At 44.3% G+C, this 27025-nt stretch overlaps 1 protein-coding gene across 10 annotated transcripts in view; it reads right to left on the bottom strand.

The window, feature by feature from the left end:
• Positions 1 to 17254: 17254 nt before the first annotated feature.
• TENM3 (teneurin transmembrane protein 3) overlaps positions 17255 to 27025 on the bottom strand; it is a 468379-nt gene continuing 458608 nt past the window's right edge. For all 10 annotated transcript variants that reach the window (XM_077814520.1, XM_077814521.1, XM_077814523.1 and 7 more), the window contains 3 exons: positions 24267 to 25878; positions 21807 to 21937; positions 17255 to 18010 (listed from right to left, as the gene is read on the bottom strand). In XM_077814520.1, the coding sequence (XP_077670646.1) occupies positions 17255 to 18010; positions 21807 to 21937; positions 24267 to 25878 (2499 nt within the window). The remainder of the gene's footprint in view (positions 18011 to 21806; positions 21938 to 24266; positions 25879 to 27025) is intronic.

Below are 27025 nucleotides of genomic sequence, written 5' to 3'. Positions count from 1 at the left end.
ATTTCATAAGAGCCCTGTAGAATCTAATCCAACACTATGACTAGGGGAAATGAGTGAAGAAATTGTCAGACACGGGCTCGGTTGCAAGGCTGAGGACCAGCCGTCTATTGGAAAGACTCCAGAATGATCCAACCTTACACTGGAGATAGCCAAGAACATAGTCCTCAAAAGTCAATACATAAAGAAGCAACAGATTCTTCTCTGAAATAACTTTGAAGAGGAGTTCACTGGAGAAGCCGTAGACATGGAGAGGAAAATACCTCAGGAAGCCAGGAACAATACGCACCCAGGCCAAGGACAAGAGAGGGCTATGCTAACATGGAGTAAAGAAAAGGAATACCAGAGCATGAAAGACCACCCATAGTGTGGCAAATCACCTCACAGCAAATGTCCCCAGCACAGGACGCCACATGTCAAAAATGGGGACATTATGCAGCGATTTGCTGGTCTAAAAGCACGGTAGCAGCTGTCTTTCAAGGAGAAGACTCAAAACTACTGAGATTGCATACCTTAAAGCCATAGGTGATGACATAGATCATCATGATCACCTTAGGAAAGTATAAAATAGTACTCCTGGGGGAATTCTGCACCACTATGCATGCGCAGAATTAATATCCCCCACAGATTTCTTGGCTTCCTTTCTGACAGGGAAGCAAAGGGAAGCTGCAAGAGCGGTCACACATTACTCCCTAGCTGTACCGGTACATCATTTCAGGGACCTGGAGCAGTCGATAGAGAGGTAAACCACGGCAAGGCGGGGACACCCCAGCCAGTGGCTCCTATCTTGAGCTGGGATCAGCCGCTAGTCCTGGCTGGGTTAGAGGCAAGAGAGGATGAGACTTCCTCTTCCCCTGCAAGGAGTGGCTGAGGTGTCAGACCCACCCCCATCAACCTTCCCCAGCTGCAGGAAGCTTAGCATCATCCCCTGCTTTCTGCCCCCATTGCTCCTCAGCTGCGGCGGAGGGGTCACTGTATAGGGAGCTGCTCTCCCATCTGCCCAATCCCTGTACATCGGACCTCCCATACCCAGACACCCCCACCAAGCCTCACCCCGTACACCTAGAACCCCTATAGCCCTCCATACCTGAACCTCTGCCCACTGGACCTCAACTCCTGCGTCTGGAGCCCCCCTGCCTCCAGACCCCCGCTTCTGGATCCTCATCCCTGCACCCAGACCAACTCCCACTGAACTCCCTGCACTCAAACCCCCGCCCTGATGAGCCCCACCCCCCTGCACTCCCCTGAGCCCCCACATCCATACCCCCATGCCACTGACCCCCAACTAGTTGCACCCAGACCTCCACCCCACCAAACCCCACTCCACTGGCTCCCAGACCCCCTGCTGAGACCCCCACACCTGGACTCCTCCTCTGAGCCCCAACCACTTTCATCTGGAAGCCCCTGCAGTGTCATAGAATCATAGAAGATGAGGGTTGGAAGAGACCTCAGGAGGCCATCTAGTCCAACCCCCTGCTCAAAGCAGGACGAACTCCAACTAAATCATCCCAGCCAGGGCTTTGCCAAGCCAGGCATTAAAAACCTCTAAGGATGGAGATTCCACCAAGTCCCTAGGGAACCCATTCCAGTGGTTCACCACCCTCTGAGTGAATTAGTTTTTCCTAATATCCAACCTAGACCTCCCCCACTGCAACTTGAGACTGTTGCTCCTTGTTCTGTCATCTGCCACCACTGAGTCCCATTGCCCCAGTACCTGAAACCCACACCCAACAAGCCTCTGTGAATCGAAATTCCCCTCACACCTAGACCCCCCGCATTGAACTGCCTGTACCCAGATTTTCCCACATACAATCCTCTCACCCCACACCTGGATCCCCCCACACTGAGCCCCTCCACACTTGCATCCTGCCTGGGGTTGAGCCTGCCTGTCCCATATCTGGTGTGCCTGGCGCAGCGGGGCTGGGCCCCAAGATGTTTCTGGGGCAGGTCCAGATCTTGTGTTGTGTCAGGATCGGGTGCAGCTTCACCACTGAGTCCAGGTCCTGGGGGTGGGGGACTGCAGGGTGATCTCCCACCTTCGTGCAGCCAGTGGCCTGTGCTCCCCACTGCCATGATGGAGCTCCTGCATTTATTTATTGACAAATAAAACTTGCAGAATTTTAAAATATTGTGCACAGAATTTTTTATTTTTTGGCGCAGAATCCCCCCAGAAGTAATTAAATAGACTTCAAAATAGATGCAGGCATTGGTGTAACAGTGGCTATAGAATCACTTTATAGGCAGCTGAACTACTAACACTTCAAGAGTTAAAAGAAAATATTGAAAGGTCCTGGACAGTCCCCATTAAAGGGGAAAGGAAATTTTTTGGCCAAAACCATTCATAACGAACGCCTCCTGGAGAGGGACAAGCTTGGGTCCATGCGCTGCTCCCTAAGCCCTGCTCCTGCTCCCCCACAAAGTCCATGATAAAACGCTGACGGGGCAGTGTCTGAAGCTTGCAGTGCTGTCCAGATGAACTGTTCCCATGACAAGTTCTATGAATAGGGACTGAAGATGGGTGGCTTTTTAGGACCTGCCTGTTAATTTTATCTGCTCCTCCTGAAGCACTGGAGTGGGTGGACATAAACCTGCCCACACAGAAAGCCCTCCTCCCCCAGGCTAAGTGGAGGTGCAACCAGACCCAGGCAACAAAAAAGTTCAGGGGACAACAAATGCAAAAACAGTGATGGGAGTGAGGGTCCCAGGTATAAAATCAAAGATCCAGGGAGGTACACTGAGCAGAGAACCCTGGACAGTTCCCACTGCTCCTCGAAGATGTCTAGGGAGCCAGTGGAAGTGGCCCAGAGGAACTCTGCCCGGAGACATGATGAGGGAGAATCAGAAGCAGGCCCGCCCCGAGTTGCCCCACCCCCTATTCCAAATTCCTCCTCCTGGTATGGTGGATAGCCACCTTGGCTAGCACCAGGAGGAGGCTGATGAGGAGGTCTTGTGACTTTTGGGGTGGCACAGATGGGATTTGCATAAATCAGAAGGTGCGGGGAGAAATGCAGAAGGAATTGGAGGAGGAGATTCTGGAGGAGCCGGAAGAGGGGTTGCAACCTGGTGCACTCGATGTAATTGTGTACAGGGTCTCCATCTTGCCACAGAAGGGGCAGGTGTCAGGAGAAGTCATGAACGGTGCCAGGTACACACCCATGTTCCCAGTTCCATGAAGGAGCCACCAACTAATATTCCTGGTGGGCTGTGGGACCATGGTGGAATATGAACCAGTTCACCAGGGTTTCTTGGGTGGCAGGAGGTCCCACCACTTGGTGTCGGAGCGGGACACAAGGGTGAGGAAATGAAGGGTGTGGAGCACAAGCATGTACAGTTGTTTCCTGGCTGTGGTTTGGAGATGGACCGGCAGCTGGCTCAGATGGTGTATGGGGGTGGCTGGAGAGGCTCACAGGGCATGGGTTGATGGTCAGGCCTGGAGGGCCAGGGGTAAGGGGCAGGTGGGCAGGGAGCAACCTGCTGCAGGACCTGCTCAAGGACAACATGGGAGGCGGGCAGGAGGGCTGCCCTCACCTCCTGGCACACGTGATTGAACATGAGGAGTGGTGAGCCCAGTGTGCTGACCAAGCACCAGAGGATCCACCCAGTCCCCCCAGAGCGTCGTCCAGGAGGCCTCTGATCCTTGTGGTACCAGCCTCCAATGCACCGAGAAGGATGCTGCCACCTGCACACCGAGATGAGGGTTGTGTAGAAGGGGCACTGTTAGGAAGTTCTCCTTCTTGGTGGCCACCACAGACCTGGTTGCCTAGACTAGCTTCTAGGTCCTGAAGACCACAGGCACCGACTTTCTTCTTTCAGTTCCACCCTGCTCTGCCTGAGGCCTTGCCCCCACCCCCACTCTGCCCCTTCCCCACCCTTGCACCACGTCTTCCCACCCCTGCTCCTCCCTCTCCCCTGAGTGTACATTACCCTCGCTCTGCTTGTTCCCACCCCTGCTCCGTCACCTCCCCAGACCTCCCTGCCTGCCACCGAACAGCTGATTGGCTGTTCGGTGGGTGTCTGGTGGATGCTGAGCACCCATTATTTTTTTTCTGAGGGTGATCCAGTCCTGAAGCACCCATGGAGTCAGCGCCTATGCTGAGCATGACCTGGTAAAAGACCAGCAGCTAGGACAGGGACTTGGAGCAGACCTCCTGGGTGGACATAGAAGAGCTGCTGCTCCTATCCCAGCCCTTGGAGGTGGTGGAGGAAGGCAGGCACCAGTGTGCTCCACGCAGACTACTTGCACCATAAAGGAGTCTCTGCAGGACCTGACAGCGGACGGCATGGACCTGATTGCGAAGGCAGAGCAGGCCCTGTCCACCGTCCCCCAGAGGGAGGTGCTCAGGACACCCTCAAAGCCCCCGTGCACCCCCACTAGAAAAACTCCAGGATCATCAGTTGGAGGCCGGCCAATGTACCCAGGGGCGGGCTCAGGGTGTGGAGCCAGGTCCAGAGCCTGGGTAGGACCAGTTGGTTATGCACCAGTGCCCTCCCCCACAGGAATAGGCACCGCCCACCCGCCCACCTCCACAACTGACCAGCTACCCCTAGAAAGATTACCCCAGGCTGGGAAACACTCCTGTAAGAGGTGCACTGACCTGGGCTGGGCTACAAGTATAGGTATATCAGTATAACTGCATCCACACTGGTATCATTAAAGCAGTAACTCTTTTGTATGTAGAAAAACCCTTATGCCTGCCCCTGTGTGCGTTCCACTGGTCTGGCGTGATTTGATGTGATGTGATGGCTGTGAGAGCTAAGCGCACCAGCATGACTTAACTATAGGTTGTCAGCTCTGTATTTCCTTTTGGTTGTCAGCTTGTGTCACATCCTTTGTATTGTGTTTAAAGATAGTTTGTTTGTTTTGACTGAGAAAGGGAATTGCATTCTGAAAAACAAATGGTGCTTCCTCATTGGGTTTTTATTTCATGCAGGTCAGTAGAAATCTCTTGTTTTTTTAGCTATTTTAGGCTTCTGTTTAATAACCCCCTCATCCTGGGCACAGCTAGGGTATTTTTGCATTTCTTGGGGGGGGTTTGAAGTCATTTGGCCTTGTGCCTCACAACACTGCATGGGGTGTGCCGTAAAAGAACTGGAAGGTGCAGCCTGCAGTGGCTTGTTTTTATTTACTTTTATGTAAATAGCAGTGTGCTTATCTAAGAAAACCAACTGACCTTCCACAAAAAGAAAAGGAGTACTTGTGGCACCTTAGAGACTAAAAAATTTATTTGAGCATAAGCTTTTGTGAGCTTATGCTCAACTAAATTGGTTAGTCTCTAAGGTGCCACAAGTCCTCCTTTTCCTTTTGTGGATACAGACTAACACGGCTGCTACTCTGAAATCTGACCTTCCACAGTTGCCGCTTTCTGCTTGCTAAAGGTTACTGAAAGGACACTGGGGGTCTCATCATCAGTTGATTGGAACTGAAAGGCTCTAAAAAAAAAATCAAATGTTTGTTTCCCATTTGTACAACTTGTCCATTTCACTGAGCTCAGCCAGGGAAACTGGACTCTGATCTGTTTCACTTCCTGGTTCTTATTCACCATGACTCTATTTGGGTTTTCAAGGCCAGAGTGATAAAGGAGAATGTTAAATACAATATGAGAAATGTAATTCCAATAAAAAGAAAGCATGGATGCATTGATGGTTTTAGCTTAGTGAAAAGAAACCTCAAGCTGATAATGGCTCAGTCAGAATCCCTCAGGTTTACTGTGATAGCTTTGTCTGAAATGCTAAAGCAAGGGACAGCTTGATGATGCTGAGAAAGTAACCCTGTATTAGGGAGCAGTTCAATGGCACTGTGCTGATGAGGCATGCTGATCACTGGCTTATTAGTAATTGATTGTATTGCAGTAGCACCTAGACACCCAGCCTCACTGTATTCGGAGCTGTGTACAGATAAATAAAAGATGGTGCCCACCCTGAAGAGTTTACTAGAGCATCTGAACCTAATTCTGCAGCCGTGCTTCTCGATGAGTTGCACAGCAAGTGTGAAAAATCGGGACGGGTGTGTGTGTGTGGGGTGGTGGTGGGGGAATAGGAGCCTGTATAAGAAAAAGTACCAAAAATCGGGACTGTCCCTAGAAAATCAGGACATCTGGTCACCCTATGCCTAGGGATGTCTACTTGCATGAGTCAGTGCAGTTCAGCAGGGGGAAGCGTTGCAGATGCTGGCATTACAGAATAGGAGGGATTTTGAAGTTGTTGTTTTTTTATTTTTCTTTGTATATTTTTATTAAACAGCAGTTTAAGCTGGATACAAAGCCCCCAGCCTCCCTAGTTCCGGCTATTGAGCAGGTACTGCAGCTGCTGTGCAGGTAGCCGGTATTTTAACTCTAGCTCATTGCTCATTATTGCTTCAGTGAGCAACAGCTGTTCAGATACAGCTCCGCTTCTTCTTTGCTCTGAAAAGCCGCCAATGCCCAAACTGTAGACTGGTGTTACTGAAAAGAAGAAAAAAAATGTTATAATCATTTCACTCCCCTACTGCTACAGATTTTATGGGTCTTGTAGTGCACTGTTATGTCAGGCTATTAATTGCTCCTGCGCTGATGTTAAGCAACTGAAACAGTGCCGCGCAGTGTTTGGCCACTTGGTTATAGACTGTTTAACAGCCTTCTTCTGGAGAGGCTCTATATTATTTTTTCAACAGTGGAGGAACCAGCTTGTCAAAGTAACTATACAATCACATATTGCTGCAAGGCCATAGCAATAATGAGCCATTCGATCCATTGCAAAGCACGAGGTCAAAGTTTCTCCAGCCACTGAACAAGTGCAACAACAGCCAATTAGTGCCGCTCCTTCAGAGCCTTCTTGCGATTGTCACGTGGGAAAAAATACTATTAATAGCTGCTGTTTAAGTGACTGGCCCAGCATTTAACTCAGCAGAGGGTGAAGGCCTGACCTCGCACAGCAATGCGTGTCACTGGTTTACTTTTGCCACTGGCAAGCCAGCGAGTCCATTCCCTCCTGCACGCGGCTACTGGGCTTTTGCTCACTGAGCGGGGCTCGGGCTCTGTAGGGCTACCCGCCTCGACTCATGGCGGAATGAAGCCACAAAGTAGCCTTTCAGCCTAGGAAACCACAGCCTTTGCAGCCGCTCAGCTCGCGCAGCTGCTTGCTCTACCTAGCGGAAGCGGTTACCAAGTGTTGGCTTTGAGGCTGGCCGGCTGATGAAGCAATCTGCCGGCGGGGCTGATGGACCGGCTGCCAGGTTGCAGGCGAGGCTTAAGCTCAGGCTGGGGCGGGTCGCAGGGGGTAAGAGAGCTCAGGGGCCAGAGGGGTAAAAATAGTGTATGACGTACAATGAAGCCCGGGCAATTTAAAGGCCGATTGTTTTGTAAATGCCTCGTCCTAGGCGGCGCAGCGTGGTTAGTAGCTGATGGAGGTCCAGTGACCCGTGTCCCGGAGCTGTCAGGCTGGCTGCCCGAAGGCAGGTGTGCACAGTACAGCCCACGCCAGAGAGCCCCCAGGGGCGACCCTGCCTGGGACGCGACCCTCCCGTCCCTGCCAGGTCAGGCTCAAAGCAGGGTGGCAGGGCGGTGTGGGGGCCGCGACCCGTGCCCCAGCCAGGCTAGGTGCTTTAGGGCTGGCACGGCAGCAGCTCTTCTGGGTGCGCTTAACCTCAAAAATGTGGCGGTGGGGGCTGAATTCGGCCTGCTCGCTGCGTCCCGCTGCGGGGCGGCTGGGCTGCCCTGGGAAAGAGGCGCGCAAAAAGCGAGGCGCCGGGGCCGGGGGGGCCGCGGCCGCTGCACCCTCCGCTGGCCAGAAACCAGCCCTTGGCAGCCCGCGCCGTTCTGATTTGCCGGGCGAGAGGAACAGTGACAAAAAGTCGTCTTTGAGGTGAAGGGAAATCTTAAGGGAGGGATTTTTTTTTTCTTTTTGGCAAGGGCCAGGCCCCAGTGAGCTGGAGCGTGACGCAGCAGCAGTGGCCTTTGTTTGTGAAACTCTGCGGGCAGCGCTAAGCTGTTAAAAATGGAGGATAATGAGAATGCTTCCAACACTGCGGAGAAAAATGCAGACGAGGCTGATTTGCTACCAACTAGTCCCCTTTCTCGAGTTCCTTGGCTCAGGTTTCTGTACCGCTAGGGGATGCTAGACTCACACGCGTGCTGCCGGAGCCAGACGCAGTGTTTGTACGGTCACAGTGGTGCTGAAGAGGAGCTCTAAGGCATTAGGGTGCAAAAAAACCTGGTTATGAGTTCAGAAAAGCCTTTAGTAATTATGTAGCCTTACATGCACATACAGGGTGGTGGATGTGCTGTGTCAGTGGTTTTCAAACGGAGGTACGTGTACCCCTGGGGGTACATGAGAAAAATCCTGTAATAGCGGCCAGCACATTTTATGTAGTACAGAGATTTTCAAACTGGGGGGGGGGAAAGCTGCATGGCCAGGCAGCTCAGGCCAGCCCCACTCGGCAGGGCTGCGGTGTCGCCCCTCCCTGGCTCACCTCAGCAGGCCACCCAGCCTGTGTAGGTGGGGAGGGGAGTACAACCACAATTTTTATTTAAGGGGGGGGGGCTCAGCTCAAAAAGTGATCTGATTCCCTCCCCTTGAGTTACAATTTTCGGTTGACCCCCCCCCCCCCCAAACCCAGACAGGCTGGGTGGCCTGCTGAGGTGAGTCAGGGAGGGGAGATGGCACGCCCTTCCTGAGCCATCTGACATTGCCCCTCACCTCCAAACATTTCTCCCTTGGTGGGGGAGGGGGGGACAGATTGTTTGAAAACCTCTAGAAGCTGTTGGAAGGCCAAAATCAGGAGCGGGGGGTGGTCCCCTCCCCCACCTATCTCAGGTAGGGGTATGGGGTACACTACACTATTTGGAGAGACGTACACAGCCTAAAAAGGTTGAAAACCACTGTGTTATGTGAGGAAATAGCCTAATGTCAAACATTACCATTCCCTTGGCTAGTGGCAGCAGTGCAGATTCTGGGCCTGACCTTGTCCTCCTTTGACTATTGTTGTAGTGAGCAAGGAACTGAGCTGGGAGCCACAGGTAGCTTCCCCAGACTTCGTGCACCTATGCATGTTGGAAACGTAAAACACTGGGAGTTGGGGGCCTAAAGACCAGGGCAAGTTGGGTTTGAGGCTCTGGGATACCAAACAGGTGTTGCATTATTCAGGAAGGCTCCGTAGGCTCAACTCCACTAAGAATTGCGCCTAGAAGATGGAATTTTAGCTATCAGTATGAATTTCTCTGCTATACCATCAGACTCCAGAGGAAATGTCTTTGTTTTTAAATGTTTGCAGCCCATGTACTAAGACACAAGTACAAGCTCCCGTGTTTGTAATGGGGCCAGAAATTTTATTAAAATGATACATCAGAGGCTGGAGCTAGCCATGCCTTTTAGTGTCTTTCCTCTCTCATACTCTGCATTTCAGTTCAATCAGAACAGGGCAGAGGCGTGAGGGGCTCGCTCTACATGTTAAGAACGCACAAGACAAATTAGGCTAGCCAGAGATCCATGCACTATAGCCTGCCTCAGCAAAGCTCTAGGGGCCACCCCTTCCATTTGCACCAAATAATGACTGAACATTAATTCCACCTTCAGTGAATCTGACAGAGCTTGAAACACAGGTGGCGAGTCAATCATGGAAGGCAGTGTGTGCTTAGGGCATGGGGGCATGGTGCAGTGGCTGGTGGTGCAGCAGATGTAACCATGTAGTCCTTGCAGCTGTAACCATCATGCACATACTGCGGAATGCAGTGGCTCCTCTCCCCCTACTGAAATTTCCTAAAGATTTTAATAAACCATTCCAGAAGGTTTTTTTTTTTTTAAACTACCTGATAGAACATGATAGAAAAATCATCTTGGTGGTATAGAATATAATGCTAAATTTTATCCCGCCTATAAAATTGTACAGGCAGGTTTAAAAAATAACTTACAGAAAGGATCACATTCTTTATTAAACCCATTAAGTTTTTAGAGTAATGTCCGTAGAACCTCATTGGCTTCAATCCCTTTTACATTCTGTGGGACTTTCCCCATTAGAGCTGACAAATAAACAACAAAAATGTTCCCAGGGATTTCTATAGAGAGCTCCCTGTTCTAAAAATTCTCAGTTTAATTAGGTCCTGTAATCTCAGCTCCTGGAACTTTTTCATGGTCCAAGCCCATAGCATGCTGGAACTTTGTATTTTGTGTATGTCTCTTCTGAATGCTGGTTTATACTGGGAGAGGGCTCTAGTACGGCACAGTTTATGAGCTGTGATTTAATGGCTAGAGCCAACTGAACTAGCTTTTCCCCTTTGTAGCCTTATTCTTAGCTTCTGAATTTTTCCCCCACCTCTGAATCCCCAAAGGATTTATTCAGCTTGCTTTGTGAAACCTATTAACTGTAAACTGCATAATTATGTTACTGTGAGCTTTGGATCAGTTTACAGTAATTTTTCTATACAGGACACTTGGAATTTATATTCCTCCATGCCAGAATTGGAAGGCAGTAAATGAAAAGGGTTACTCAATTTACCTAAGAGTTATTTAACTAACATCAAGAGACCATTACTTGCAGAAGCACTGAAGAGCAGTAAAAAAACGCAGAAAGCAGATAATCTTCAAAAAGGCATTTGAAAGGAGACAAAAAGCAAACCAATTGAACTTGTTTTTCATGTGCACAAGGGTGACTTGAGTTACTTTCTCTCTTGCCTGGTTTGCAGTGTGCTTTGGCTATAACAGTATTGAGCATGTTTCTTTATTCAGTGGATACACAGGGCCTGATTTTTCCACCCACAACTAGTTGTACAGCTGCATGCATGCTTGACAGCATGTGCCCCCACCTTTAACACTGCCTTGAATCAGGCCCATAGTTCGTAAAGCATATGGCCCAGCACAACCACGATTAAGCCGATGCCAATGATCGAGCACTAGGGTTGTTCTTTGTGCATTGTTGTCGTTTCAGACATGTTTTAGAACTATTAAAAGCAAGAGCAGGAGCTACCGCAGCAGCAGAATAGAGTTGTCTGTTTGGGATTCAGTATGATCTAGAGCAGTGGTTCTTAACCAGGGGTACATGTACCCCTGCAGGTGCGCAGAGGTCTTCCAGGGGGTACATCAACTCCTCTAGATATTTGTCTAGTTTTACAACAGGCTACATGAAAAGCACTAGTGGAGTCAGTACAAACTACAATTTCATATTGTGACGTTGCACTCTCGCATATTTTTATAAAATCATATAATGAGTGTGAATATAATGTAACTGGACCATGCTTCATTCAAAAGGTCTCTTGTAAGGTATCATTACAAAGCTTATAATCTACTGAGTGTGGTCATCCTATTTGTATAAATGTATCACTCTTGTATCTTAAACTAGAAATATGAAATATAACTCTGAGGTCCCATTGTAGTTATGCAAAGTGTGGGCCATTAATGGTGGTTTGGACTCTTAATGGCTCCCATTAACCAGGACAATTGACTGTAGATGGCTGTTTCACTTGTAAGTCTTCCTGTATAGGTGTGTGCTGGCAAGTGGGTAATGAAGTCTTACAGTGACATGTGATCATGTCAGCTGAACTGGAATCCATCTTTAACCTGGTGCTTTTCCATTAAGAAGGAGGGGTGGGAACCCAGAGGGACAAAGGAGTCCCGCCTTATGCAAAAGATATATATAAGTGGGTGGAACAGAACAAATGAGGTGGCCATCATGAGAAATCCTCTAGCTACCACCCGAGCTGGAACAAAGGCTATACCAGGGGAAAGGATTGTGCCCAGACTAGGAAGGCATCAGGTCTATGAAAGAAACTTACTGAAACATCTCTGAGGGTGAGATTTTATCTGTTTTCAGTTTTATTACTGTACTAGACTTAGACTTGTGTGTTTTATTTTGCTTGGTAATTCACTTTGTTCTGTCTGCTATTACTTGGAACCACTTAAATCCTACTTTCTGTATTTAATAAAATTACTTTTTACTTATTAATTAACCCAGAGTATGTATTAATACCTGTCTGTGTGTGTGTGTGTGTGTGTGTGGAGAGGAACAGCTGTGCATATCTCTCTATCAGTGTTATAGAGGGCAAACAATTTATGAGTTTACCCTGTATAAGCTTTATAGAGGGTAAAACAGATTTATTTGGTGTTTGGACCCCATTGGGAGTTGGGCATCTGAGTGTTAAAGACAGGAACATTTCTTAAGCTGCTTTCAGTTAAGTCTACAGCTTTGGGGCACGTGGTTCAGACGCTGGGTCTGCGCTGAAGCAGACTGGTGTGTCTGGCTCAACAAGACAGAGTGCTGGAGTCCCAAGCTGACAGGGAAAGCAGGGGCAGAAGTAATCTTGGCACATCAGTTGGCAGCCCCAACGGGGTTTCTGTGATCCTACCCGTCACACATGTATACTACACAGTGAATTTTATTATGATATTTATATTCCATTTATTTTATAATTCTATGGTAAAAATGAGAACATAAACAATTTTTCAGTAATAGTGTGGCTGTGACACTTTTGTATTTTTAGGTCTCATTTTGTAAGCAAGGAGTTTTTAAGTGAGGTGAAACTTGGGGGTACCCAAGAAAAAATCAGACTCCTGAAAAGGGTACAGTAGTCTGGAAGGGTTGAGAGCCACTGATTTAGAGTCCCTATCATCCTCACTATCTCAGACCCGCGATACGGTGTTGTATCTGCTTGTCAAAAGACGCAGACAAGAAACAACCCTTTGTGACACTTCCCCTCTGAAAGGGGCTGTACTAGCTGAACTTGTTTTCCAGCACACAGTGATCATGCTGCCTGCCTGCAATTCTGGATAAATGAAGGCTACTATTTTCAAACTTTTGCTACCTAACTTTAGGTATCCATATTTACAGGACCTACTGGGAACTGGCTATAATCAGGAACTCTGAAAACCCACCTGCTATTTTTAGGCACTTAATTTAGTCAGTCACACTTGTATACTGTGGCCTAAGGTTTTATCTGTTATTGTGACAGGCTTACTTATCACTCTATATGCTCTACTCCAGTAGATCTGTGTGAAATGGCCTGGAGGTATTTCACTGCCAGGTATCCCCCGGCAAGGTACCCCTTCCCATCTCTGCTCCCACTTTCCTTAGTGGCTTGTTACAGAGTGAGAGGTTGGAGCCTCTGCTGTGTGTACACGTGTGGTGGAGGAAGAGTTTGTGTGAGAGCAAATGCCTGATTCAACCTGTGCAGTCCTTTGGACCATTGGCTTCCACATGATCCCATCCAACTGAGGTACTCAGTTGGGGGAATGCTTTCAATAAATGAGCCTAGACTCTGTGTTTTACAGCATGCAACAATCTTTGTGCTTGGCCTTGTTTTAAAAGTTATGTTTTAGTCTGAACCCTTCCAACAGCCTCTAAGAAGGGTCTCCCCTGTGCATTGCCCACTACTAAAAGATTATATATTCATCTCAGCTTGTTTTTCCTCATGAGACATGGAGCCAAACCCCAGCCATTTGTGGAGTCGTGATTTGCTAGTCATTAAGAGGCTCCTATCAATTGGGCAGGGGAAAGTGTTGGTGGAGGTGGGGGAGAATAAATAAAGGGAATATTTTAAAAAAGGATCAGTTCACTAAAAATTGCTCCAAAAGATCTGGAGAGTGACACTGAATGTGGGTTTCAAATAAATATCAGTATTAAAACTTTGTAACTAACCTGGATTTAAATTCAACAATTAAAGAGACTGAACACAAACATTTTGTCCTTCTAAAAGCCTTAGGAATACAGTCGAGTCTGTCTCTGAGCAAGATAGGTCAGTGCAGTATTTTTTTTCTCTTTACAACACTCAGGCCTCACTGAAAGAGCAGTTTTGAAGAACTGCAGTTGTAAATAGCATGTTTTTTCTTGTCTAATGTAAATATCTTTCTCTCAGCTACTAAGTGTGAAAATATAAAAGCACTGCACCAGTAATAAAATCAAAAATAGGCCACAGTTAGCCGAGCGGAGTGACCTGATTCGTGCTGGATCAACGTGTTATCAAGTTGAGGTTGTCACTTCATAGCAAGTGTGATGAAGTCTGCCTGTTCCAACTAAAATCAAAGCATACTCTTCACTCTCTCACACACACACACACGTGCTGAAATCAACGCTTTCTACAGCATGGATCTAAATGTAGACAGAGTCATCTCGGGGGCGGAGGGGTCTACGGGGGGGGGGGGGGGGGGGGAGGAGCTAAACTGCCAAACTGATTATTTGTAATCAAGTGCTTTAATTAAGTCTGATTTTAACTGTTCAGGAAGGCAGGAAAGGGACCAGTTCCTAAGCAAACAGAGAGAGTGAATCGCCTCCCCTGCTTTCTTAGCTATATAACAGTTGACTTTGTGAGGTGTACTTAATGTTTCTTTCAAGTAGGCCACTAGTGAGATCCCACTGAGCAATTCACTTTGCTGAACTAGCAGACTGGGCCATTCGATGGGAGAACAAAGGTATTACTGTTTAGCAGCTCAATCAATATCAGTACAACTGGATCACATTGCATCCTCAGGTATCAACAGAAAAGCAATAACACTCTTGTAATGTCTGACACACATTTAAAAAACAAATATAAACACACACACACATTGGGTTGGCTTTTATTGGAAAGCCTAAATGCAATCTATAGTCATCAATTTGTGGAAAATTCAGGACACATATAAAGTTCAGAAGGCAAATTAAAAGACCAATACAAATCAGACAAAATTTACATCTCAAAATATCATGAAAGCATTTTGACTGGCTTTGCCTAAAATACGTTGAATCTCATTTTCTTTGCTGTACGCTACTTCTTTTAATTATACAGTTTTTCTGTAAAAAATGGTCTTTTGTTTACATATTCCCCAAGGTCACTATTTCCTGCAGGAGCATATCCAGATCACAAGTCTTTTTAGCAAGAAACAGGCTCATTATACTTACTAACAAGGCCACTAATTGGCTTGATTTGACTTTATCTAGAATGATCACCAACAGATACTATAAATTTGTTATTTATTGGTGCCCAAACAAAAGAGAAGAAACTAGTACACGTCAAGTAGAAGATATAGTTCAATTCTGACATGTTATACAAGCTTTTCATACTGAAACAGAACAGAACCACTGGATATAATTAAGAATATGAGCCTATTTCAACAGAGAGCGCTTGCAGCATGCTAGGTAGAGTGCTGTGACAGAGCCACCCAACAGAACTGCAAACACTTTACATTTTAGATTAAAACTGTAAAATGCTAAACCTTTGGGGGCTGACGTACTATAGTTTCTAAATTTGGGGTCCTCAGAACTTCAAGGGTAAAAAATATTAACTAATCTGTGCTTTCAGTCTAATAAAAGAGCAGAATTCATTAAAAGTGTAATTAGTTCTGCAGCTAGTTCGAATCTCTCCCAACCAATCTGTTTATCAAACAATCCTGCTGTGCAATTTAGAGTACGTACTACTATAGAATCTCAGTATACAAAGCAGTTAGAAAACTATTTTTCTTACATCCACATGAACCGTTCATATTTAAGACATATTCACTTGCTATGTTTTGACATTATCATAGATAGATAGAAATACTGCGTTTAGTTCAATGAAAATAAAAAACCCCAATTTTGTCTCGTCTTAAAAATGCTTTTTTTGTGGCTGAATTTGGTGCTCAAAGAACTGAGAATGGCTTGAGCAAAGAAATGGCACACAGATCGTAGGTGCTGTGCAAGTTTCCTACCTGGATCCGTGTGCACACCTCAATGCTGTCCTGCAACCAATTCAATGGACCTTTATTGGGAGCACAGCATGCCATATTGTGTGGTGGTTTTCTGATATGACTAGGCACTAGGATATTCATCCCCATCTCACCCACAGTTCCTGTTCAGTTTTCAGAGTAACAGGGTTTGGCTTGGAAGCCCAAGGCCAGGGCGCTAACCCCCTGAATGGCTTACCCTTCTAAACAGAAACTCTGTAGCATCTAATCATTGCGAGCTTTCCTCATTCTTAAAATTATACATTTAAAACAGCTGTATTATACAGAAGACAAAGTTGACATAAACTGGATGAGACTACATCATATCTTCTACGTACATTTGCCAAGCACCCGAGACACTATTCTTTCCATTGCGTAACGTAGCTTCTAAGCCCACATAAAAAAAGCAAACAACAGAAACCCCACTTGTTATGAAGAAATGTCCATTTATTACATTGGGGCTGGGAGAAGGCAAGGAAAACCCAACCTATTAAAGTCTTCCATCATAATAAACAAGCCTTATTTGGTTACTGTGCCTTCTAGCAGTGACTGATGAAGCTGCACTGTCTTGGGCGACAGGAAAGGGAGTTGTCTGATTAGCCAGCCACTTGGGAATGCTCCATCCTATCAGCAAAGTGATAGAAAGATGCACAGTTTTAAACCTAATACAAAAATATTAACACTTCTGGACATTAGTCATACATTGTTATATCTCTACAATATAACCCTTTATACTGTACAGCTATAACATAACAAAGGTGCAATTCTTTTTTAAAAAAATCACACACAGCACATGTTTTTATCATTTTATTTTTAAGTATAAACTTTTTTAAACACTTTACATAAATTAACTCCTCTGAGACTAATATTTGATGTACAGTAAATTGTAATTCATATAAAAATCCATAAACAACTTGTCTCACATAATTTACAAAAAAAACAGGGTTTCCTTTGCTTATCTGTGACAAGGACTGTATCTGCCATTTTGCCCCCCGAGGCAAACCATGTTAGCATTGTAAAATCCATTATTAAATTCACATGGTAGCATAAGTCACTGTGCCAATGTCCTTTTAGAAAGCAGCACAATTTAAAGCAGTTGGGTTGTCTATAAACAATTTCTGCCCCACATTCTAAAATGAACAGAGCTATACACCACATCCTATGCAGAGAGAGAGAGAAAGAAAGAAAGAGAGAGAGAGAGAGAGAGATTACTTCTTGTAAGCAAAGGTCAACAATTCGGTAATATTTGGAAACACTGTATGGATCTGTATTGTAGTTAAATACAGTGCTCAAAGGAAGAGACAGCCTGTTGCAAAATCTTTAGGCCTTTTTTTAATACTTTCAGTCCAACTTGAGTGCAGCGATATGCATATGTAAACATATTCTTTAAAGCAGATCACCTTTAAGGTCATTCAGAAAAAAAAGTTTTGTTTTTAGCAGTATCATTCTTCTGGAAGGCTCTCTTTTCTTTGTAGAGTCTATTCAGATTGTGCTACAGCAAAATCTGAGCAAAGGTATAAGTTTAGGCTCAAGTAGTAATCCAGCAAAACAGTTTAATCTCCCTTTCAGAAGACACTGATACACCGTCAGTCTCTTTGGCAGCCTCAGCTAAGCCAGTGTGTTACCTCTTTCCTATCTCACTTTGTCTCAGGAACTGTATATTGTTAGCGCTGTCTGCTAATTCAGGGTATTGCTCCACAGAGAGTACATAGTACCCATCATATCCTTGTACCTTTCCAGCACTTAGCAGCTGCCTCTTTTCCCCTTCGGTCCATAACCTGGCACCTTCCTCTCCATCTCTTACTCTTTGTTGTTCTCTAGCCCAGGCATTGGACAGAGCTCTTTGCCTAGCCTGCTCCAATATTCGTGCCTTCTCCTCATCGAGTGTCATGCCGTAGCGGACGTGAAGAGCTAATGCACCATACTGCATTTCGACATCAGCAAACCTACGAGTCCTGCCATTCACCACTGTGGTGGACTGGGAAACGGTCACGTTAATGCCATTTTCCAGGGCTTTGCGCCCACTCGTCAGCCTCAAGGTGCCAAGATCGCTCTCCGGGGAGGTGGTCTTGATGAAATAGTGAGTGTCCTTCCCCTCAATGGTGAAATGCAAGTTCTCCAGGTAGTAGGCATTGTTCAGAACAGCTGCCACTTTTATGCAGTCCTCATTTGCAATGTTGAGCACGTTAGTCAGCACTTTCCCTTGATTGACAGCGAGCATAACCCCTTTCCCAATCAAAGACTTCACTGTCGCAAACCACAGCCACGACTTCTCTCCGCTGGATTTGGGTCTACTGATTTGAACTTCTGCCATCTTTCCCAGGGACAGGAAAGCCTTCGCTTGCCTTGCCACTTGTTGTTGCACTCCAGAAATTGGCTGGAAATAAGAAGAGACAGAAGTTTTAAAAACCATCTGTAGCCCTTACATGCCAAATAGGCAGGCTTTCTTGGCATACTGCCCATAGCTGACAATGGGATATGCCAGAACTGACAGTGCCAAGGAGTTAATTGAATCTACATATTGGTTGTTCCGCTGAGTCACAAAGGCTAGTTTGTTTGATAATCAGTGTTTTTCTCATTCTGTCTCCTTGAGAACATACACACAAAAAATCCTTTAACTTCAACGGCTACTCACTAAGTTATACAGCAAGGGCCTGTGTGTTGGTACATGCTTAAAATATGAAAGGCCTGTCTAAATGCTAACACATTAATTCTGAGAACACCTCTATAAGGTTGTATTATCCCCATTTTTCCGATGAGGAATGGAGGCAAAAAGTTTAGCTAATGGGCTCAGCGCCACAGAAGGGAATTGGGATTAACGTCTATGAACCTGGCTCCTAGTTCTGTACTCAGACTGCTAGAACACCCCTTTCGATGCAGATAAAAATCTTTATTTTTGGCATGAGGTGGAAGAATTGCTTGTTCCAGACAGTGGGTTCCTGTCCCGCCCATCTCTCGTCAGGTATCCCACATGGTGAAAATGATGAGAGGGAAAAGCACAGCGCATAGAGTGAGACACCGTCATCAATTTATATTTGCTAGTAGGCTTACACCTGTCATCATAATAATGATGCCCCTCCCCTTTGTAAAATGCAAAGGGCAATAATTGCCTGCTAGGATTATTATTCTAAACAAAGAGTTTTTAGGGACCTCTAGGAGTCTGCTCCCAAAACAAATCTAAGACCTGCCCTCTACTATAGCTGAGAGGGAACTCTTGGGCAGTAGCAGGTCTACAACTATGCCATTCCATGGCCAGGAGACGTCCCACAGCTTCCTACAGCTGGTGGGGTGTGAGAGGGTGGGATTAGGAACTTTTCCAAAATTGGTTTCAGAGTAACAGCCGTGTTAGTCTGTATTCGCAAAAAGAAAAGGAGTACTTGTGGCACCTTAGAGACTAACCAATTTATGTGAGCATAAGCTTTTGTGAGCTACAGCTCACTTCATTGGATGCATACAGTATCCTTCTCCTCCCACCTCCACAAATGGGGAGAGGGAATGCTAAGGCACAATGTACGATTACTGTCTTGCCAGTCCCTGCCTGCTCAGACGTGACAACGTGGGGTTTCACGTGCTCAAAAAAATCCAACCCCGCCTATGCTGGGCAATGACTGGTGAGGCTCAGGGGAAAACTGCTGAAAAATATGGCTTTCAGCTGGTAGTGCTCAATTCAAAATGACACAAAAGCAACTCAGTTAGAAATGCCCACCACATCCTATCTAGTCAGACTACATGATGACACAAATAGCAGCCAGGTGCTCTAGCAGCTTCCAAGGGGCAAAGATTATTTTTAAGCACCTTTCCCCAACCCTCAGCTCTCTCTAGTTGCCAGGGTGGATAACTCCATCCCCCACCCATACACATTCCCAGGTCTTTACATCCTATCAGGGGTGGGAAGGAACAGGTGAAGCAACATTCCCTTGACTCTAAAAAGTGAAAATATAAATTGCTTTGCCACCTTGTTTCTAATTTGCACAATGCAGAGCAGAGACAGAGCTTAGGCCTACAGCTCTACTGGGGGAGAAGGAAGGTGACTACACTGGCAGCACAAGGGGAGCACAGGCTGTCTGTGGCTCTCATGTTAGTTAACCACTAGCGGTGAGAGCTGCTTACCCGGAGCCAAAATGTATATATGCTGTATTCATGTCTGTTCATGCCTTCTGATTAGTTCTGTCTTCTTACTGAATAATGAAAACGGTGCTACTTCCTCTTCCAACATGAGCACTTTTGAACCTCTCACCTTTGTCCGCTGCCCCTCCTCCAGATTCAATTTTGGTTCATTATCTCACTGTACTGAGCACCTTTGTTTGGAGGAAGTCCTGTGACCAGGCAGACTCCTTCCACCCTAAGTGTGTTCTCTCTTCCCTCAGCTCTGCTGTTCCTGCCCTTTCCTGTATCTGCTCTCCACTCTCACACCTCTAATCTTTTTTCTTTTTAATTTTTACTTATTCTGGAATTTTATTGAGGGTGTTATTAATGATGTTAGGGTGCCTAGAGCCTTAGCTAGGTGTCCTTATTACTTGAAAACTAAATTAAATAAATAATCCCTGATGGCTCTTCACCACTTATTCCTCTTCTCTCTCTGCCCAAGACTGTAATAACTTCTTCAAAGGTCAAATTGCTAGATGCGCTCCATCCCACTAGCTCCACTGTCCTTTCTTTACGTTTTATTTTATCCTCTTTTAGCGCTGTGTTCTTCTCTGCCATCCCAAATGAAGACCCAACTCAAACTCCTCTAACTTGTCAACTTGACACCTCCTCCTACATCCCTAATCTCTCTTGCTTTCTTTCTCATTCCTTCTCTGTTTCACCTTTCCCCTGTGGCACCTTCCCTTTTGCACAGATCATCTCTATCCTGAAGAAATCCTCACTCAAACACAGCTCCCTCCTTCCATTTATCTACGAGCTCCTTGAGTAGGCTGTCTATTCCCAGCACCTTCACTTCCTGCACTCCAACTGCCCTCACTTCCACCCTCTGTTCTCATTTCAAAGATTCTGAAGAACTGCCCCAGCCTAGATCCCCCATCACTCCCCACCTTGCTCTGTGTGTTCTCACCACCCTTTTTCCTTGTTGTTTCCTTTGTTTCTGAGTCTCCTTTAAAATACCAGATTTATTATTCACTTCCCATACAACGTAATTCATTGTGAGGTATATCCTTTTCCTACCCCTTTTCATAATCTATGTTTGTCTCAATTAGATTAAAAAAAAAGACATGATCCTGAAGTGTTTACAATCTTGTAAAGCACTGTGCAGAATTATGGTACTATACACAGATTCATTAACAACAACAAGCATGATAATAAATTTCTGACCACTACTTAAAATTCTACATAATCATTCCTGTAAATGAGAGATGCTTTTTTTGGAATCATTATTTTGGGATTGTCCATTTTTGATCTCTTCTTAGTCTGTCTAATCGCAAATTTTGTGATTTTATTGCGTGTAGCTTTTTGTTCTCTGAAGGACTAGATTTATAAATGCCATTTTACTAAATGGCAGATTTGGCTTTTCAATTTTACATTCTATTTCTTTTCTTTTGTCATTTAAAACTGCTACAGGTTTTCTGGTCTGCAGTAGTTACTTTTTTCCCCCATGGAATTTCATAAGCACCTGGAGTTTTGATTCTATGTAATGTAATGGGTTTTACCTGAGGTAATTTCATTTTTAATATTTTATCTTTACATATAAAACATGGTTAATATTAAAGAGAAGTAAAATTGTACTGGTGCCCGGTATGCATAATTTATATCACCTATTCTTCTGTTTATTTCACAGTCTATTTTTTATTACCGTGTTCACTTTCTGCCTTCAGGCAGGGTGTTGGTATAAATCCAGTCTCTAGAGTTTCCACTGGGAAACCTACAAGTCTAAAAAGGGTTTCAAAGTACTATAATTATTTATTATTTCTCTGTACATTCTTATCTATGTTATCAAAAACAAACTGGATCTTGTTTAAAATCATACTTAATTTAGCAAAAGCACAAAAACCGGTGTAGAATTAGCATCTGTAATTTACTAAATCCTTTGGAAAAATATTTAAGGCACAGAAATTTGCAATACATTGTTTAAATAAAAAACTGGCAAGCAGCACCCTGAGGAATATATAGCTCAATTAGAATAGTTCCCTCTATTCAACCCTATCTCCATCTTTGGTGTTTTTTCATTTGTTTCTTACCGGTATATCGTCCCATTGCTGACTCTTCAAAAGTTCATATGAAGGCTCTGTTAAATCAAATTTGGGAACAGGGAAACCAGGTATGGCATTGTGCAGATGGAAGCCAAATGTCACCAGCCAGCTGTTAACATCTGGAAGAAAAATATACAAGAAAAAACCCCCAGAATTTTCTATATTTTGAAATGTAATCTTTACCTGTTTTAATCTAAAAGTAATTCTTGTCAAAGCCACAATAGTTACATTCTATAACGCTCCAGAATTATTTAACATTCTTTCTGTGGTACTGGTGTCTATAGTCTGTACAGCATGAAGATTTTATACTACAACTCTACTGGAACTAGCCTATGTACAAGTATAACCCAGATGGCATATTTAGAGAACTTCCAAGTTAAAGTACTATTCTAATCTTAAAGATGGCTATTTTTAAAGCATTATAGGCTCTCCTGTGTGTATCTCAGTGATCTCCAGAATAAATACAGAAGCATAAGGAAAAGATGTTTTTCTAATGCTGTCCTGCAAACTCCACTGGCATTTCACAGTCAAGCTGAATTCTTTCCATCTCCGTAAACAATCACCAGTAATAAAAGTACTGCAGGTCACATTCTGTTCTCAGTTATGCCCGGGTAATCCTATTTTCTCCTCAGTAACATCTGGGATCTCAATTGCCTTCCATGTAAGGAACTTAGTAAGCAATTTTGTTGCTGTAAAAGAGAGATCAGAATCCGAATCACCCTATCTTAGATTCAGTTGGGCGAATGGGAAAAAATAAAAAGGAAAATTCCTCACATCCATCAGTAACTGTTGAAATCTACTCTCTGCAACAGTTCCTATTTCAGAGCAGCAATTAGCAACTACCGTAGGAAAAACATTTTGGTTGCAGAATTTTTCTAGTGGTGCTAGTCTTAATTGTCTATTTGTTGCTCTTGAAGTGTGGCTTCTACAGTACTCCGATAGCAGCGCTGTAAAATGGAACCTCCTTAACTCAGCAGTTCCCCAGAGTCCTATCTGGTAAAGTCACTATAATTAGTTTCTAGTTAAAAAAATATTACATTGGGCACACTAACAATGGATTGTTGTTGTTCTTTAATAGAAAGCTAGCAGCCAGGTTAGGATGGAGAACTGTTGATTAGGCAGAGTAGGGGCAGCTTGCTCTGCTCATGCCTGAGCTGAGCCTGCTCTGTGGATTTCTGTCTGGCCAACATCTTTTCATACATACTACATTAAACGAAGATGGGAGAACTGTGGGTATTAAAAGCCAGCAGTTTCCAATGAAAACCCCGCAAAAACTGGGGGAGGGAATAGAATCTTTTAGAATGTCAGAAAAGGTCTTGAAAATCTTTACTTCAAAATTATTATTTAAAGTGTTCCCAGGTACATAATAAACCCCAGCAAGCTGTGGATGCAAAGCTGCCATCTGGCATAAAGTCACCTAAACTACTTATAGAAGCTCCAGCTTTATATCTATGGTGGGTCCATATTATTCTATACAGTAGAACCTCAGATTTACAGGAATGGAGGTTGTTCATAACTCTGAACAAAATGTTATGGTTGTTCTTTCAAAAGTTTACAACTCAACATTGACTTAATACAGCTTTGAAACTTTGCTATGCAGAAGAAAAATGCTGCTTTACTTTTTTTTTTTTTTAGTAGTTTATGTTTAACACAATATTGTACTCTGTTTGCTTTTGGTTTTTTTGGGTCTCTGTTGCTGCCTGATTGCGTACTCTGGTTTCAAATGAGGTGTGTAGTTGACTGGTCAGTTCGTAACTCTGGCGTTCAGAACTCTGAGATTCTACTGTAGATCAAAGATGTTAGTTGAAATTTAGTTTTCATTTTTCTAGTAATACTTTTGTGGCAATTGCATTTCTCTAAATGTCACAATGAAAATTAGTGCTATGGCATTCCCTACAGTACATATTGCTAGGAGATGATAGATTCAAGGGACTGTGGGCAGCCCTACCTCTGACAGCCTGTCAACACCTATTAACTAACCAGTGGGCAAATGTTTGTCAAAATGATGGAAAACCACTTGTTTCCCTATTTCCTTTTTGGAGGAACACTCACACCTCCTTACTAAGTGCAGATGAGCCTCCTTTAGTCTTACTCAACCTAAATAAAAAAAGGCACAGATAACCTTACTTAGTTCTAATATTGAAACACATGACATGTATTCATATAACTCTGTATTTTTCAGGAACTTCTGTTGATGCACAGTGGTAGGTCATTTTTCTTTACATAACTGGAAACAAACTGAAGCATGCATCATCTAACCTATTTGTCTAGCAAATGTTGTGAACAATTAAATTAGTTTTTCTGACATTTTCCCATATTCAGTTCAGCTGACACCATACTTAGTGCACAACCCACATGTTCAGATTTCAGGGTGAGAAGTACATTATAACAGATTAGATTTTTGAGTAGGTAGGAAATATTACTACAGTTTAAACAATTCCAATGTACCTGTGATATAATCCTTCACATCATGTATTTTACTGGCTGGATTGTTATTTCTAAACATGTAGAGGTTAAAAGGAGCTGGATCCTTCCCAATTCTTTTCCAGATTTCAATGTCAGGTGTAGTCCAGCGGCCTGCCAATATGTCATAATCTCTTTCTCCAAAATGGACTAGTTTGGTCAGTGGGTCATACAAGCCTCCATGGAATCCTATTACCAACTGAAAGTCAAGGTTGGAGTCAAAATAGATCTCGCCATAAGCAGTGTACTGAATTTGTTTAAGCATCAGACCGTTGCTACTAAAGACAGCCAGTGGTGTCCCAGTGTTGTCTGAGGCAATGTAAAACTCATCCCCACTGCTAATCTCCATGGCAAAAAGGTGCCCTTGCAGGTCATAGTAAAGAGAAGTGATCTCAGAGCTTGAATGGTTATATACATGAGTTATCCTCGTTGGATAAGTAAGGTCTGCGTAAAAAAACTGGAGGTGCTGTCCGAGGCTAGTTTTACTGGAAACCCGTCGCCCTAGTCCATCATAACGGTATATTACTGTCCACCCACTGCCTTTGCTGTAAACTCTAGTAAGAAGGCCCTTTGAGCTGTATTCAAAGATCTCAGTACCCCTCTGACGCAGGAATCCATCTTCATCTAATCGGTACTGAACATCGCCTAGTCGCGTGATTCTGTCTCGCAGGTCATAGCGCAGTGGTGTTAAACGGGCACTGTTACTGGGGTTGAGCAAATGGAGGTTGCCATTTAAATCATAGTTGTATCGCCACATGATTTTTTCATTTAGATAAACTGTCTGGAGCTGACCATCAACATCGTATTCATAAGCATATTTGGTGGTGTTGGCAAATGGCCCAATTTTAATTTCTCTTTTAGTCACTCGCCCCATGTTATCGTACTGAATTGTAATCCAGTACATTAGCGACCGAAAGATTTCATACTGAATTTCTTTGATGCGGCCATGAGCATCAAAGTGTTTTGTGTAAGTCATTACAGCTGTGGAAATTATCTGGTTAATATCATAATATATAACTCCAAATTTTCCAAACTGCTCAACTTTACCAGAGATATCATCAAACTGGTAGAGATCAATGGGCAATGGGGTTTCATTGATGACACCTTGCATGCTAGTCACTCTGAAGCTATTGTCATAGCTGTAGTCAAATCGAGCATTTACCATTCCGTCTTCACTAAAGCGGAAAATCTGCCTGTCAATCAATGGGCCGATTTGCCTGTATCTAATGGTGCAGATAAAACCATCACTCTGGAGGTTTACTGTTTTCAGAACACCGGCTGTCTCATCATAAGTAAAACTGACTCTTGTACTATCATACAAAATTTCTGAGAGCTTGGTCTGCCTTCTATATTTGAACAAGACTCTTCGGCTTGTACCCAAGAAAGCTGTTTGAAGGAGCTGTCCTTCTTCATTGTAGTCCATGATAACGGAGGCATTGCTTTCAGGGGGGTTGTATATGTTCCGGTAATAGCCAATGGAACGAATGGTTTGCATGGTATGACGAGCAACGCTGGGCATGGTGATGGCAGAAAGCCGATCCAACAGATCGTATTCAAAGATGTACTGCCGTTGGCTATGAAGCAGGAGGACCATTGACTGAAAAGCAAGAACAGATTTTAACCATGTGACAAATGGTGAATTAACACACAACTTCTTGACAACAAAAATGTGACATTCCACTTGAGAAAATTATAATCTTTTTTAATTACGTTAGCTTTGACCTTACGTGTTAAACATTTCCCTGCCTAATTTACTTGGATGCTTAATTGTAAGCGGTTCTGTAATTAGTGGCTCCAGATTCATAATGTGCTACTCGTTATGACTATGTCATTCTTTTATCAAGTACTCACAGCCAAACAGCAGATTGTCAATGGATTTGGATAAGGCATGTTTAATACGGGCAGAAGAAAAACTGTCTTCAGGCCAATAACTCACGAAGGGAACAACATATGGGAGATGCAATTTCTCCCCCATAATTAGTGATAATGCAGAAGAATTTTACCAGCCTGAAGATCCCTATTGTTCTTGTTCTATATGTATTTATTACACGGGCATAGTAATTGTTAGATTATTTACACCAAGACCAGCTACACAAGAATTATTCTGTCAGTCAATGCCATTTTTCTGATGCCTGGATATTGTGAATCATTGGCCTTGATTAAATCATGTCCACGACTGTTGGTGAACAATATTTGCTTAATAATGGTTTCAGTGAAAAAATAATTAGAATATTAGCTTCTCAGGTAGGAACCTTAACTTCTGTATTTATACAATGAAAGGTACATTTATAGCTCTAAATAATAACAGTTGCATTACACCTAGAGAGATGCCACATAATAACAACACAGAATTATTTACTAGACAGAACTTAAGTTAGTAGGCAAAGCAATATTGAAAGAAAGGCTCTGTCCCAGAGCAGAGTTGGAACAGTAGATTCTGAGAGCATCTGTGATTCCAGTTTCCTTCCAACCAGTAGACTGCTGCGCTGGGCATCACAAAATGGGGAAGAGATGGCCAGCCCTCTGTGGAGATAGAGGTGGTTAGGGACTATTTAGAAAAGCTGGACGTGCACAAGTCCATGGGGCCGGACGAGTTGCATCCAAGAGTGCTGAAGGAATTGGCGGCTGTGATTGCAGAGCCATTGGCCATTATCTTTGAAAACTCGTGGCGAACCGGGGAAGTCCCGGATGACTGGAAAAAGGCTAATGTAGTGCCAATCTTTAAAAAAGGGAAGGAGGAGGAT

The sequence above is a fragment of the Eretmochelys imbricata genome, chromosome 4, assembly GCF_965152235.1.
Source record: "Eretmochelys imbricata isolate rEreImb1 chromosome 4, rEreImb1.hap1, whole genome shotgun sequence".
Classification (NCBI taxonomy): domain Eukaryota; kingdom Metazoa; phylum Chordata; order Testudines; family Cheloniidae; genus Eretmochelys; species Eretmochelys imbricata.
Note: the sequence above shows the minus strand (reverse complement) of the source record. Positions and strands in the feature narration are given on the sequence as shown.